The sequence below is a fragment of the Balaenoptera borealis genome (genome assembly GCF_965194805.1).
Source record: "Balaenoptera borealis genome assembly, chromosome: 13".
NCBI lineage: Eukaryota > Metazoa > Chordata > Mammalia > Artiodactyla > Balaenopteridae > Balaenoptera > Balaenoptera borealis.
Genome location: NC_138870.1, coordinates 25,710,084 through 25,726,831, shown reverse-complemented (window position 1 = coordinate 25,726,831; position 16,748 = coordinate 25,710,084). Strand labels below are relative to the sequence as shown.

The window sequence follows — 16,748 nt, the reverse complement described above, 5'->3', positions numbered from 1 at the left end:
ATCCCAAACTCCCATTCCCTCCCTTCCCTACCCGCTCCCCCTGCCTTGGCAGCCAAAAGTCTGTTCTCAATGTCTGTGAGTCTGTTTCTGTTTTGTAGTTTTGTTCATTTGTGTTGTATTTTAGATTCCACATACAAGTGATATCATATGGTATTTGTCTTTCTCTTTCTGACTTATTTCGTTTGGTATGACAATCTCTAGGTCCATCCATGTTGCTGCAAATGGCATTATTTCATTCTTTTAGAAGGCTGAGTAATATTCCATTTTATATATATATATATATACATACACATACATATATACACACACTACATCTTCTTTATCCATTCATATGTTGATGGACATTTAGGTTGTTTCCATGTCTTGGCTATTGTAAATAGTGCCACTATGAACATAGGGGTGCATGTATCTTTTTTTTTAATAAATTTATTTATTTTATTTATTTATTTTTGGCTGCATTGGGTCTTCGTTGCTGCACGTGGGCTTTCTCTAGTTGTGGCGAGCGGGGGCTACTCTTCGTTGCGGTGCGCAGGCTTCTCATTGCTTCTCTTGTTGCAGAGCACGGGTTCTAGGCGTGCAGGTTTCAGTAGTTGTGGCACATGGGCTCAGTAGTTGTGGCTCGCGGGCTCTAGAGTGCAGGCTTAGTAGTTGTGGCGCACGGGCTTAGTTGCTCAGCGGCATGTGGGGTCTTCCCAGACCAGGGCTTGAAACCGCATCCCCTGCACTGGCAGGTGGATTCTTAACCACTGCACCACCAGGGAAGCCCCAGCATGTATCTTTTTGAATTATAGTTTTGTCTGGATATTTGCCCAGGAGTGGGATTGCTGGATCATATGACAACTCTATTTTTAGTTTTATGAGGAAGCCCAATTCTTAATTACTATGCCATCCTTTCTATAGCAATTACAGAAAACATGTGCTGAATGAATGAGTAAATGAATAAATATGCAACAGTACTCTCTATCTATTACTTCGATTGGAGTCATGTAATTTGTGTCTTGCCTGTCTCCATTTAATACACACGCATGCACACTCACCAATTTGCTAGACCTTCAGTGGGTGATACCTTCAGAAAGTTTTTCTTTTCTTCAGTAGATTGAAAGAAGACATTTTGAGATTTTTCATTCACCTCTAATTTTGAGTTTGACAATTTGTTGAGCTTGGCAATTAGAAAACACACTTTTAGAAACATGGAAATCCATTTTTGCTAGACTATGGATTTGTAATTCAAATAAGAGAAATTTGCCAAATTCAAACCACACTTTGTCCCCTAAATGGTACTTAAATATGTGGATTCGAAGAGATGGCATTAGTCATTCCACAGAGAGTCAAGTGTCTTCGCCTTTCTGAGTCAAATCATATTTAGGCTTCTTGGCTTATTGCTAAGCACTCAGGGCATTTTTATTCACAAGCTTAAGGTGTCAGGTCTGAGAAAAATGCTGCCGTACATTCCCTTTTCATGTGTCTGGTTGAATGCTTAGTAGTAGTAACTTCTGACAAAATTATGGACGGCGTCCATGATCAGAGCACATGAAAGGAAAAGTTGCTTTGTGTTTTATGCCAAACGACTGCCTTTCACCTGACCGTCATAGCAGTACTAGGAAACTAGGAGATGGTTTACTTGTGAGTAATTGCTAGAACCTGGGTGATTTCATTTCATTTGATTCATTAACTAGGTGTTACCTTCTACACTGTAAAAGAAAGTGTGACGTGACAATCTCAGATGGTTGTGAAAAATGTGCCTAAAAACGAATTCAGAATTATTAAAGTGTGTTAAAGTGGATTGTTAGAGTAGAAGACCAAAACAACTAGAAAAAGATCCATTGAAGCTGTGGCAATTGATCTGGGCCTTGCCACAAAGGGAGGAGTTGGAGGTGTGCCTTTTGAGGGGGCCCTATATTCCTGTTGGAGGGAACAGCTCAGAGATGGAAAGGGCGGGGTGATAAGGGAAGTAACAAATGGTTTGGTGGGCTATAGAAATATTTAGAGTAAAGAAAGATAAGGCAAACCCCTCCCATAACCAGCATCAGCCTCCCCTCCCACTTCCTTCCAAAAAACCTCCCCAAATAAATCACACAATATAGGTAAGAGGGCTAGCTATGCAAATGCAGCTGTGTCAAATAGTCAGGTCTCCCTGTCTCCCAGTGAGATTGCCACCTCGGAAGGCATTCCTATATGAATGGATCATACATATTTTCATCCAGAGAGTTACTGGGGTGGAGGGCATCCCATTCAAGTATCCATTTTGAGGCTTTTTCCAACTGTAGGGCAAATCCTTCCAGATACTGCTTCTTAGTAAACATCAGCTGGTTTGCGCTGAAGGAACTAAACACAAGTATGAGTCTTTGGTATGTGTGCAATTGGCACTGACTTTAATTCAAAGTACATAGTGTTTGATCTTGGTGTCTGTTGCATAGCAGATGCTCAGTAAATTATTTTCTGCTCTTCCCACTTCCATTATTCAGTTTATTGTTGATTTTTTAAAAAAACTTTCTCATATATTTTTCTTTGTTCTCTTTTAAAGGAGAGGTTTAAGGAAGCTGAGGAAATATACCAGGCTGGAATAAAGAACTGCCCAGATAGCTCAGACTTACACAACAACTATGGAGTTTTCCTAGTTGATACTGGTAAGCGAGATTAAAGAGAACCTGTTCTGTTGAGATGAGATAATACTATCTATCAAGCTAAATGGCAACCACCCCAATAATGCCTCAAAAGTAGAACTCACTGGGCTTGGCAGGAAGCTCACACCGTTGACAGTCGCATTGTACTTTAGGGCTGTCGTTTCTCTAAATCTTCAAGCTCAATTCAGTAGAATCTGCCCAATTCATATAATCAGATTGCTAAGGAAAACTCCCCAGGTGGCAGGAAGTGACCTTGATGCTTTAATGAGCAACGGTCTCCTTTGAATAGCATTTATACAAGTTTATAAATCTATGATGATGAACTGTTCTCTACAATGATGCAGAACCTGCCTCTGAATCTATTTACTGGCAGATGCTAAATACTTTTCTACAGCAGATTAAAAAGTCTTAAATTGTTTCATTGTTCTTTATGTGATACATACTATAGAAACTGTACCATTATAACTGATAGAGTACCCTTATAGGACAGGTGCTATATAAAATACACTTTATCTTATTTAATGTAAAACTTTACTGGGCAGGAATTCTGTTTTCTTTATGGTTTGTACCCCACATACTGTTGGCATGTTATGAATACTTGTAAAGAATGAAAAGATGCTTGAATTTAATACAAAAGCACCACTTTGTTCTCATTGACTACTAGACTACCTGCCCTGCAATAAAATTCGATTTTAATTATTTTGTCCATATGAAATGCTCAAAAGGGTTTTTATTTTCTAGGATATTTGAAGCCCTTCTGTTTCTTAAGACATAAATTTACATTCTGATACACCTAGGAAACATCCCTTATTTTCACATGTAAAATTGTTTCTTAGTGCCACCTGCTGGTTCTTTGGCAACATAATAATAAATTGGGTATCAAAGATTAAAAACAAACAAACAAAAAATTGAAGAGACCTCTTGTTGGCCTGATCTAGCCCTCTTCCTTCTACTTCAACAACAAAATATCCCACCCCAACTCCCAGCCCCCCAAAATCTCACTGACCACCTTCTATATTTTCCCACCACTCCCACTGTATTCTGTTTTTATACTACTGAAATTCTCCCTATCAATCATGACCTATACATAGACCTCTACGTACATAGAGTCTTTTTGGGCACCTCCTAGTCAAACTTGCATTCAAAGAAGGTAGACTTGAGAAGATGTCTGTGTGGGTAATAAACATTCCATGCCATGTAGAACTTCAGACTTGTCCACAATTCATTCACTTACATATAATTTCACTAGGAAGCTTCTTTGGGGAACCTTATCATACTAGAGAGACTTGATAGTAGTTCTGACCTTTACCCTCACTTCCCCTGGGATTTTTGTCAAGTTTCTTAATGTTTTTGCACTTTAGAGCCTGTATCTGTAAAGTGATCATATTTTTTTTAATATCTTTTAAATCCCAAGAGGCAACTAAGTGCTATCAAAAGGCAGCTAAATAGGATCAAAATACCTGCAAAAATCATGAGATCATTTAATTAGTGTTTTAAAATATACAATGCATTGCACAAATGCAAGGTGGTATTATTTTTATTTTAAAAGCCCCATTCCATAAATACCCTCTAAACAAAGATGTATGATTTAAAAAGAGATTTTCAAAATACAGCAGATACCTGCTTATTTAAAGCAGTACCTCAATCACTAGGTTGTGGTATAGTAATTGTGACAGACCCTCAGAAATTGCTTCAGGACAGTTTTCTTTCTATAACAGCCCATTCCACTTTTTGTATAATGAGAAGCAACAATATCTTACATAAATACCAATCACTGATAATCTCAAAACATCATATTAACTAAGGCAATGGCCAGAAACCACTTTGACTAAAATAATACATTTAATAAAAGAAACAGGTTTTAGTTTTTATTGCTTTTTTATTACTAATTTCTTTGGAAGTGAAAATGAATAGTGAAATGGTCCAAAGTTAGGCAGTGGCAAGAAGCCAAAATGTGAGCTAATTTACAAACTAAATAATTGGTGGTATGGCTGTAAGAAAAAAGATCATCAGAAGAGAAATTAAAGAGGTTATGTGTTTAGGGACTTCCCTGGTGGCACAGTGCTTAAGAATCAGCCTGCCAATGCAGGGGACATGGGTTCGATCCCTGGTCTGGGAAGATCCCACATGCCGTGGAGCGACTAAGTCTGTGAGCCACAACTACTGAAGCCCGCGCTCCTAGAGCCCGCGTACGGCAACCAGAGAAAGCCCGCACCCAGCAACAAAGACCCAATGCAGCCCAAAAAAAAAAAAAAAAAAAAAAAAAAAGTCTGTGTGTTTTATAATTAAGGCATGTTCTGCTCTTACCAACCTACCACCTGTTGATTACAGGCTCTCCAGAGAAGGCAGTGGCCCATTACCAACAGGCCATCAACCTTAGCCCAAGCCATCATGTGGCCATGGTGAACCTGGGGAGACTCTACAGGTCACTGGGAGACAACAGCGTGGCTGAAGAATGGTACAAACGGTAAAGTTCCTGTTTTTCACTTTGTAAGTCATCCTAAGACCTCTGCAATTGGCCATCAAATTCTCAGTTATTTGGAACAGATGCTCTCAGAATACTAGCAAATTTTGCCAATGCAGGCAATACAGAGTCTCCTCTCCAAAGAGAACAGTACAATAAATGGCACTTTGGGGATAAATGATATCCCAGTTAATGACTTTTTTGCCTGCTGGTTAAAGCACAGTGCTAAACCAGGGTTGGAATTTAATTGCCATTTTAGTTAGTCCATTGTTTTCTGTTGAAGCTAAGGACTACGACCCAAACCACAAATAGAAACTCCGAAAACGGATCTAGATGAAAAACTGTGCATACATCAGAACAAGTTTATCGCCATAAATGGAAAAGGTCCTTGGGGCTCAGTTTACGTATTGGTGGGTCACTAGAGACATCCTTATAGTCAGAGGCTGGCACTGTGATCTTTTTTTAACATTCTTCTTGATATAAAAACAAAGACCATGTGGGAGCAGAGTCTCAAACCGTGGACAGTGGTCCCTAAATCTAAGTTTCAACCTTTGGAAATGTACCTGTTAGAAGAAAATTGTCCATTTGTTTTCTCAAAATTCAGCGCCTTGCAGGTGGCACGCAAAGCTGAGATATTATCACCGTTGGGAGCTCTATATTACAACACTGGCAGATATGAAGAGGCTTTGCAGATTTACCGAGAAGCTGTGTCCCTTCAGCCTTCCCAAAGGGAACTCCGCCTGGCACTGGTGAGTAGATGGACAAAAGAAAGAAAATGGAGTAGACTCATGGCATGCAATACAGGGAGCTGTAGTCAGTATGCCTCAAAATGGGAACTAGAACACTATACTATATCCATTTAATGAATATTCATATAACCAATGTTAGAGCCATTCACCAAACACATGGACCCTAAAAACACTGTTAAGTTTTTGTTTTGAAATAATTTCAAACTTACAAAAATTTGCAAGAATTTTAAATAACTCCCATATACTCTTTCACCCAGATTGATGAATTTTTAGCACTTTGATGCATTTGTTTATCATCCTCTCATGTATGTATGTATGTGTATATGTACACATATGTAAGTGCATATTTAGGTGTGTGTATGTACATGTACATATTATTAATACATGATATTTTGTCTTGAGCCATCTGAGAATTAGAGATCTCATACCCTTTATTTCTAAATAGTTCCTAAGAACAAGGACATTCTCTAACCTAACCACAGTACAACTATCAAATTCAGGAAAATTAATATCAACAATATTTTTTATTTCAATTTTTCGATCATTACTCTTCCTTTTCCTTAGATTTTCAGTAAAACAAACTTGTTATCTTGTTATAAACACAGTGTTCTGTTGAAACCATAGGAAAATGTTTCTCTTTGACATAGTCAACTTTTTTAAAAAGGCACAAGTCACTGAATGGCTTTGATGTTCCTGCCATTCATACACAAATGCATGCGCATGCCTAAATAAAGAAACAAACAACAGAAGACTAAGCCTATAAACTGTGGTAAGTCAGCCTTCTCTGTGAGTCACAAAGAGATGCTGAGCATTTTTGTGGGAAGTGTTTCCTGAATGCTTTATTTGATAAAGAGTGCTTTATTTGATAAGGTGATAGCCAAGTACCTTCTAAGCCAAAGTCACTGTGGTTTTGCAGGCTCAGGTTTTGGCCGTGATGGGTCAGACAAAAGAAGCTGAAAAGGTGACCAATCACATTGTGTCAGAGGAGACTGGGTGCCTTGAATGCTATCGCCTGTTGTCTGCCATCCACAGCAAGCAGGAGCAGCACGACAAGGTAGAGAGGACACTGTTTGAAGTTGTTTGGGTTCACAGGTAGAAAATGGGGTGCACCTGAATGACCCTCCAGTTGGCACGCTCACAGGGCTGAGCAGTCTTGAACATCATCAGTTGGCATAGCATATCTTCTGGGCACTTTTCAGTTACCTACTTGATTCCTAAGATGTCCCCTCGAGATGCTATTTTCTTGGTTCATCCTTGGTCTGAAGATTTTATGTGGTATTATCTCAGTTTGTCTTCAGCTAACTCGATAATGATAAAGACTAACATTTGTATGCTTTATCATTTTCCATGTTCCCTCAAAGATATTTTATAGACTCTTTATAACAACCCTTTAAGGCAGGTCAGGCCTCCTTTAAGGCCCTGTGTTGCAACTGTACTGTTTATGTCCATTTTAAAAGTCACATGACCAGTAAATACATGAACTGATTCAAAAAAATATTCATTGAATGCCTGCTATATGCCAGACACTGGGGTGGGCAGTGGGAATAAAGTGGTGTGAGAAAAAAAAACAAAAACATTGCCCTTGTCCTTGTGGAGTTTACAGTCGAAGAGGAGACAGATTGAGCAAGTAATCACAAAACCAGTGTGGAATTATAGCTGTGCCCAGAGATGTCGTGGAGAGCAGCATGGTCCCTAATGAGCATATAATCAAGGGACCCGGGTGGTCTGGGTGGTTAGGTTCCCTGCAGAGTGATGTGAAGTTGAGGGCTGAGTGATGAATAGGAGTTATTAAGCAAAAAGGGGCAGTGCAATGCGTTCCAGGCAAGAAAAAGCACATGCAAAGGGCCTGTCAACAGTAAATGGCCTGTCTGAGGAATGGGCGTGAGGGAGCAGGGCGCCTGTGAGATGCAGCCACCGAGGTCGCTGGGGACTCAACCCCAAGGTTTGGGACCAGGGCAAGGGTTTTGTTCCTTATCCTGAAAGAAGCTTTGGGGTCTTAAGGAAAAGAGCAACATATCAGATTTGTGCTTTGAAGGGCTCTCTGGCTGCAGGGGGTGGGCCAGTGGGTGCTGGGGGCAGAGTGGGCACCAGGGCCCTAAAAGGAGGCTGTTGGAGTGGTCCAGATGGACACATGGTCAGGGCAACACAACTGACCTCAGATCTTGTTTTCTTTCAATGGGATCGCACAGCCTTCCTGAAAAGTGATCAGGGACATTTCATTGTCACTAATGTAAATAGGAAACCTGGAGTATAGGGAAATTATTTTGTCAGGGCTATTTTATTCCTTGATGAGAACATCAGAGAAAATGAAAAATGTGTTCTGATTGTTACTCACCACGCTAGCTAATACATAAGAAACAAAAAGTATAGATGTTAGCGTTTAAGTTAGTTTTTCTTTATCTAACCTACATTTATTGTGTCTTAATTTCCAAACTGTATAGGCACTTGATGCTATAGACAAGGCTCTGAAGCTGAAACCAAAGGACCCAAAAGTTGTATCTGAACTTTTTTTCACAAAAGGAAATCAACTAAGAGAGCAGAACCTTCTTGACAAAGCTTTTGAGGTATAAAGACTTAATAAAATTGTTATTAAATTCATGGATTAAAATTAATACTCCCTCAATCTTTAATGAAGCATATACATTAAAAGCTAAGATCATTGCCATGTTTTGTGGAGTGAATTTTCTGATTAATTGACATAATAAGTTTAATTTTTTATAATTCAGCCTCTGGTTTTTGACTATTAGGAGTTCCACAATACCTCTGCATTATTTTCTGAATTATCACCTTGAACCTGATGTTTAAAGCATTCTGCATTTTGCCCTCAAACCAGCTTCCCTCTCTCTCTCTCCTCCCCTCGTTCGCTCTTTTTCTCTCTGTTTGCCTTCAGTAACCCTCTATTTCAGCTGGACTAGTGCCTGAAGAGCTTTGGCGTTCCACACATCCTGTAACATTGTGCCCACACCACCCCAACCCCCTGCAGATTCCCACTCATCTACCAACACAGGCCTGTGTCCTCCTTCAGGAAGCCCTCCAGACCATCCTTTCTCCCAGTGACCTTGTTTCCTCTGAACTCCTAAAAAACACTGCCTCTACCAGTCATTTGAAAGTGTCTTTTTTTTTTTATACAGAAGGTTCTTATTAGTCATCCGTTTTATACACATCAGTGTATACATGTCAATCCCAATCGCCCAATTCATCACACCACCACCATCACCCCCCCGCCGCTTTCCCCCCTTGGTGTCCATACGTTTGCTCTCTACATTTGTGTCTCAATTTCTGCCCTGCAAACCGGTTCATCTGTACCATTTCTCTAGGTTCCACATATATGTGTTAATATACGATATTTGTTTTTCTCTTTCTGCCTTACTTCACTCTGTATGACAGTCTCTAGATCCATTCACGTCTCAACAAATGACCCAATTTCTTTCCTTTTTATGGCTGAGTAATATTCCATTGTATATATGTACCACATCTTCTTTATCCATTCAAAAGTCAATGGGCATTTAGGTTGCTTCCATGACCTGGCTATTGTAAATAGTGCTGCAATGAACATTGGGGTGCATGTGTCTTTTTGAATTATGGTTTTCTCTGGGTATATGCCCAGTAGTGGGATTGCTGGATCAAATGGTAATTCTATTTTTAGTTTTTTAAGGAACCTCCATACTGTCTCCATAGTGACTGTATCAATTTACATTCCCACCAACAGTGCAAGAGGGTACCATTTTCTCCACATTCTCTCCAGCATTTGTTGTTGGTAGATTTTCTGATGATACCCATTCTAACTGGCATGAGGTGATACCTCATTGTAGTTTTGATTTGCATTTCTCTAATAATTAGTGATGTAGAGCAGCTTTTCATGTGCTTCTTGGCCATCTGTGTGTCTTCTTTGGAGAAATGTCTATTTAGGTCTTCTGCCCATTTTTGGATTGGGTTGTTTGTTTTTTTCATATTGAGCTGCATGAGCTATTTATATATTTTGGAGATTAATCCTTTGTCCATTGATTTGCTTGCAAATATTTTCTCCCATTCTGAGGCTTGTCTTTTCGTCTTGTTTATGGTTTCTTTGCTATGCAAAAGCTTTGAAGTTTTATTAGGTCCCATTTGTTTATTTTTGTTTTTATTTCCATTACTCTAGGAGGTGGATCAAAAAAGGTCTTGCTGTGATTTATGTCAAACAGTGTTCTTCCTATGTTTTCCTCTAAGAGTTTTATAGTGTCTGGTCTTTTAGGTCTCTAATCCATTTTGAGTTTATTTTTGTGTATGGTGTTAGGGAGTATTCTAATTTCATTCTTTTACATGTAGCTGTCCAGTTTTCCCAGCACCACTTATTGAAGAGGCTGTCTTTTCTCCATTTTATATCCTTGCCTCCTCTGTCATAGATTAGTTGACCATAGGTGCATGGGTTTATCTCTGGGCTTTCTATCTTGTTCCATTGATCTATGTTTCTGTTTTTGTGCCAATACCATATTGTCTTGACTACTGTAGCTTTGTAGTACAGTCTGAAGTCAGGGAGTCTGATTCCTCCAGCTGTATTTTTCCCTCAAGACTGCTTTGGCTATTTGGGGTCTTTTGTGTCTCCATACATATTTTAAGATTTTTTGTCTAGTTCCATAAAAAATGCCATTGGTAATTTGATAGGGATTGCATTGAATCTGTAGATTGCTTTGGGTAGTATAGTCATTTTCACAATATTGATTCTTCCAACCCAAGGACATGGTATATCTCTCCATCTGTTGGTATCATCTTTAATTTGTTTCATCAGTGTCTTATAGTTTTCTACATACAGGTCTTTTGTCTCCCTAGGTAGGTTTATTCCTAGGTATTTTATTCTTTTTGTTGCAATGGTAAATAGGAATGTTTCCTTAATTTCTCTTTCAGATTTTTCATCATTAGTGTATAAGAATGCTCTACTAGTTTTCTGATGGCATCTTTAGGATTCTCTATGTATAGTATCATGTCATCTGCAAACAGTGACAGCTTTACTTCTTCTTTTCCGATTTGGATTCCTTTTATTTCTTTTTCTTCTCTGATTGCTGTGGCTAACACTTCCAAAACTATGTTGAATAATAGTGGTGAGAGTGGACATCCTTGTCTTGTTTCTGATCTTAGAGGAAATGCTTTCAGTTTTTCACCATTGAGAATGATGTTTGCTGTGGGTTTGTCATATATGGCCTTTATTATGTTGAGGTAGGTTCCCTCTGTGCCCACTTTCTGGAGAGTTTTAATCATAAATTGGTGTTGAATTTTGTCAAAAGCTTTTTCTGCATCTATTGAGATGGTCATATGGTTTTTATTCTTCAATTTGTTAATATGGTGTATCACATTGATTGGTTTGCATATATTGAAGAATCCTTGCATCCCTGGGATAAATCCCATTTGATCATGGTATATGATCCTTTTAATGCATTGCTGGATTCTGTTTGCTAGTATTTTGTTGAGGATTTTTGCATCTATATTCATCAGTGATATTGGTCTGTAATTTTCTTTTTTTGTAGTGTCTTTGTCTGGCTTTGGTATCAGGGTGATGATGGCCTCATAGAATGAGTTTGGGAGTTTTCCTTCCTCTGCAATTTTTTGGAAGAGTTTGAGAAGGATGGGTGTTAGCTCTTCTCTAAATGTTTGATAGAATTCACCTGTGAAGCCCTCTGGTCCTGGACTTTTGTTTGTTGGAAGACTTTTAATCACAGTTTCAATTTCATTACTTGTGATTGGTCTGTTCATATTTCTATTTCTTCCTGGTTCAGTCTTGGAAGGTTATACCTTTCTAAGAATTTGTCCATTTCTTCCAGGTTGTCCATTTTATTGGCATAGAGTTGCTTGTAGTAGTCTCTTAGGATGTTTTGTATTTCTGCCATGTCTGTTGTAACTTCTCCTTTTTCATTTCTAATTTTATTGATTTGAGTCCTCTCCCTCTTTTTCTTGATGAGTCTGGCTAATGGTTTATCAATTTTATCTTCTCAAAGAACCAGCTTTTAGTTTTGATCTTTACTATTGTTTTCTTTGTTTCTATTTCATTTATTTCTGCTCTGATCTTTATGATCTTTCTTTCCTTCTGCTAACTTTGTGTTTTGTTTCTTCTTCTTTCTCCAGTTCCTTTAGGTGTAAGGTTAGATTGTTTATTTGAGATTTTTCTTGTTTCTTGAGGTAGGCTTGTATAGCTATAAACTTCCCTCTTAGAACTGCTTTTGCTGAATCCCATAGGTTTTGGATGGTCGTATTTTCATTGTCATTTGTCTCTAGGTATTTTTTGATTTCCTCTTTGATTTCTTCAGTGATCTCTTGGTTATTTAGTAATGTATTGTTTAGCCTCCATGTGTTTGTGTTTTTTACATTTTTCTCCCTGTAATTCATTTCTAATCTCATAGCGTTGTGGTCAGAAATGATGCTTGATATGATTTCAGTTTTCTTAAATTTACTGAGGCTTGATTTGTGACCCAGATGTGATCTATCCTAGAGAATGTTCCATGCACACTTGAGAAGAAAGTGTAATCTGCTGTTTTTGGATGGAATGTCCTATAAATATCAATTAAATCTATCTGGTCTATTGTGTCATTTAAAGCTTGTGTTTCCTTATTAATTTTCTGTTTGGATGATCTGTCCATTGGTGTAAGTGAGGTGTTAAAGTTCCCCAGTATTATTGTGTTACTGTCGATTTCCTCTTTTATAGCTGTTAGCAGTTGCCTTATGTATTGAGGTGCTCCTATGTTGGATTTATAATTGTTATATCTTCTTCTTGGATTGATCCCTCGATCATTATGGAGTGTCCTTCCTTGTCTCTTGTAACATTCTTTTTTTAAAGTCTTTTTTATCTGATATGAGTATTGTTATTCCAGCTTTCTTTTGATTTCCATTTGCATGGAATATCTTTTTCCATCCCCTCACTTTCAGTCTGTATGCGTCCCTAGGTCTGAAATGGGTCTCTTGTAAACAGCATATATATGGGTCTTGTTTTTGTATCCATTCAGCGAACCTGTGTCTTTTGGTTGGAGCATTTAATCCATTCACGTTTAAGGTAATTATCGATATGTATGTTCCTATGACCATTTTCTTAATTGTTTTGGGTTTGTTTTTGTAGGTCCTTTTCTTCTCTTGTGTTTCCCACTTAGAGAAGTTCCTTTAGCATTTGTTGTAGAGCTGGTTTGGTGGTGCTGAATTCTCTTAGCTTTTGCTTGTCTGTAGAGCTTTTGATTTCTCCATCGAATCTGAATGAGATCCTTGCCGGGTAGAGTAATCTTGTTTGTAGGTTTTTCCGTTTCATCACTTTAAATATGTCATGCCACTCCCTTCTGTCTTGTAGAGTTTCTGCTGAGAAATCAGCTGTTAACCTTATGGGAGTTCCCTTGTATGTTATTTGTTGTTTTTCCCTTGCTGCTTTCAATAATTTTTCTTTCTCTTTAATTTGGTCTGTTTGATTACTATGTGTCTCAGCGTTTTTCTCCTCGGGTTTATCCTGTATGGGACTCTCTGCACTTCCTGGACTTGGGTGGCTATTTCCTTTCCCATGTTAGGGAAGTTTTTGACTATAATCTCTTCAAATATTTTCTCGGGTCCTTTCTCTCTCTCTCCTCCTTCTGGGACCCCTATAATGTGAATGTTGTTGTGTTTAATGTTGTCCCAGAAGTCTCTTAGGCTGTCTTCATTTCTTTTCATTCTTTTTTCTTTATTCTGTTCCGCAGTAGTGAATTCCACCATTCTGTCTTCCAGGTCACTTATCCATTCTTCTGCCTCAGTTATTCTGCTATTGATTCCTTCAAGTGTATTTTTTATTTCAGTTATTGTATTGTTCATCTCTGTTTGTTTGTTCTTTAGTTCTTGTAGGTCTTTGTTAAACATTTCTTGCATCTTCTCGATCTTTGCCTCCATTCTTTTGCTGAGGTCCTGGATCATCTTCACTATCATTATTCTGAATTCTTTTTCTGGAAGGTTGCCTATCTCCACTTCATTTAGTTGTTTTTCTGGGGTTTTATCTGTTCCTTCATCTGGTACATAGCCCTCTGCCTTTTCATCTTGTCTATCTTTCTGTGAATGTGGTTTTTGTTCCACAGGCTGCAAGATTGTAGTTCTTCTTGCTTCAGCTGAGCCTTTAGTTTTATTTAAGGTGACCACTCTTAAAATCAAGACTCAGTGGTGAGCATGCCCTTTGATGCAAAACAACAGGCAAAATATTAAAAATATACCTCACAGCTATGACATTTAATGGGATACATGTTATTTAGACCAAAAAAGAGTATTTGAGAAATAAGTAACTCTCTTCAAACATTTGAAGATCTTTCATAAGGCAGAAGAAAAAGAATGCCTTTCTAATGATTAAAACTATTCCCTGGTAAAATATATGTCCTTAAAGAGATACTGAACACCATTCTCTGCAAGAATTTAAGCATTGGCTGAATAATCAAATCAGATTTTGTGAGCGATATAAACTGTTTCAGAAACTACTCTAAGATTCTGTGATTATAAAAAAATTTTTCTTACAAACTCCATTTATAGTGAAAAAGGCCGAAGGGCACCATTTTCTTGCAGATCGAGGCCAGTGGGAAATTATGCACTGTTATAGAAATCACCTGGACTCCTGGCAGGCACCTTCAGCCTTTTTAAGTCCAGAGGTTAGCTCTGCTAGGAAATTACACATTTCATTTTCCTCCACTTTAGAATCATCGACTTTGAAAAATAATACAAATAAAGGGGACACCTGTGAACTAGAAGTGACTGTTCATTTTATTAACCATTTAAATTTCCACGTATGAAGAAAATGGTTTCCACAATCTGTAGTGTTAAAGATGGGTTCTCGTTTCCCAGACTGAAGATATTTCTTATGTATTTAGAGCTATAAAGTGGCCGTGGAATTAAATCCAGATCAAGCACAGGCCTGGATGAACATGGGTGGAATCCAGCACATCAAGGTAAGAAAATAATTCACTTCCATGTGAACCAGGTTTTCCCTTAGTATTTTCTCTTTCTTCTCTTTTAAAAGATTGAGAAACTGTTGTTAATTTCCTCTTTGAATTATTTGAATACTGAAAACATAGGTGTTCAAAAATGTAATTAGACAGTTTTATGTTCACTTTGTATTATCTCGATATTGAATATCATGAAGCCATTTAAAAAATAAATACATAAATTAGATTTCATAATTTTGTTTATCATAAAGAAAATCATATGTACTTAAGTATCATCACAGAGCAGATAAAATATGCTATATGAAGTAAAATTCTGTTGGTGCTATGCTAATGTAGCTTATTTTCCTGTGGCTTAACTCATTGTCAAGATAAAGTATTACTATTTCCTATACTTAATGTATCTTTTATTCCCTAACCTACTGAAAAACAAGGCTGTTTGTTTGTTTGTTCTCAAAAGAAAAAGCTACCTTTGAGTGAATAATTGAAAATTACCCTTGGGAGGACTATTGTCTATAATGAAATCAAAGATTCACTGGCATTCATTCATTCATCCAATTCATCTGACAAGCATTTATAGAGAATATCCTATGTGCCAGGTACTCTTCTAGGTACCAGGAATACAGCAATTAACACATAAGACAAAAATTTCTATCGTCATGGAGCTAACATTCTAGTTAGGGGGAAATAGGCAATAAGTAAATAAACACATACATACATACATACATACATACATACATACATACATAGAATATATCAGATGGTGATAAGTGCTATGGAGAATAAAAGAATGAAAGAAGATAGGGAGTGCTGGGGGTAAGAACTGAAATTTTAAATTGAGGTGGTTAGGGAAGGCCTCAGTTAAAAAGTGATATCTGAGTAGAGATCTGAAGGGAGCAAGCCACTTGGCAAAATAGGGAAAGTGCATGTGCAAAGGTCCTGAGGTGTGAGTGTGCCAGTGTATTTGAAGACTAGGGAGAAGGCAAGTGAGATGAAATGATAGAAGCTGGGTCAGAGAGGTCACAGGGCCAGATGATGCAGGGCCTTGAAAGGAATTGTAAAGTCTTCAGCTTTCATGCCAAACAAGTTGGGGTCCTTGGAGGAATTTGAGCAGAGAAATGCCATGGTCTGACATGTTTTGAAAGGATCACTCTTGTTTAGCTAACTTATTTTCAGGCTTCTATCAGTCTTAACCCTGACAAAATAGCGAGATAGTGATTAGAATTTAAACAAAGGCTAAATAGGGTTTACGATTAAGTGGGAACTGGTCACTCTCAGAAACACAGTAAAACAAAAAGGTGATCCATGACTCTACAGATGGGAGGGGATAATGGGATAGTTACTCTGCAACTATTAGCCTTGATCTAATAGAGGAACATAGATGGTGAATCCAGTCATGACATTTATCAGAGCCCAATAAACCAAGCTCTGATCTTAATGACATTCTAGGGTGTCCAGCAGTATCTAGTTGGGAAACATAGAATGAACTTACTTTTAAAAACAGTAACATAATAATTTTAAATATTTAAATAATATATTAAATAGTTGCACTTTCATTTAATACACTTAATATGTTTTTAGATGGAGTGCACCTGCATTTAAAGAAATGGGTTCAATTGTTAATTAGATAAAGTACAATAAATATACTCAAGAGTGTTCATTAAGTCTGGAAATAAAGAGAAAATAGTACATTTATTGAACTCTTTCAGATTAACAAGTGAACCCATTGCTTTAAATTTAGAAGTGCTTCCCCTGCAAAGGTATCTGGAGATTGAAGAAGGATCTATTGAGTGTATTATTTCAAAATATAACGAACACACTGATTAAAAATTAGTTTATCTTTTTTCATCTTTGCGGCCATCATGTATTAGGTTGAACAATATAAAATTGCCATGTTTGTAATTTTAAAATGTTTAATTTTAAATGTAAATTCATATGATGCAATCCAATACAAATATATAGACCAGGCACATAGCTTGGATGTAGTCGTTTTGATGTCACCGTTAGGATGCAG

The 16,748-nt window shown here is 37.7% G+C and overlaps 1 protein-coding gene across 2 annotated transcripts in view; it reads left to right on the top strand.

Moving 5' to 3' along the window:
• TMTC1 (transmembrane O-mannosyltransferase targeting cadherins 1) overlaps nt 1-16,748 on the top strand; it is a 265,227-nt gene that overhangs the window by 239,760 nt on the left and 8,719 nt on the right. For both annotated transcript variants that reach the window (XM_082352064.1, XM_082352063.1), the window contains 6 exons: nt 2,525-2,627; nt 4,956-5,091; nt 5,693-5,837; nt 6,754-6,891; nt 8,279-8,401; nt 14,663-14,740. In XM_082352064.1, coding sequence (XP_082208190.1) covers nt 2,525-2,627; nt 4,956-5,091; nt 5,693-5,837; nt 6,754-6,891; nt 8,279-8,401; nt 14,663-14,740 — 723 coding nt within the window. The remainder of the gene's footprint in view (nt 1-2,524; nt 2,628-4,955; nt 5,092-5,692; nt 5,838-6,753; nt 6,892-8,278; nt 8,402-14,662; nt 14,741-16,748) is intronic.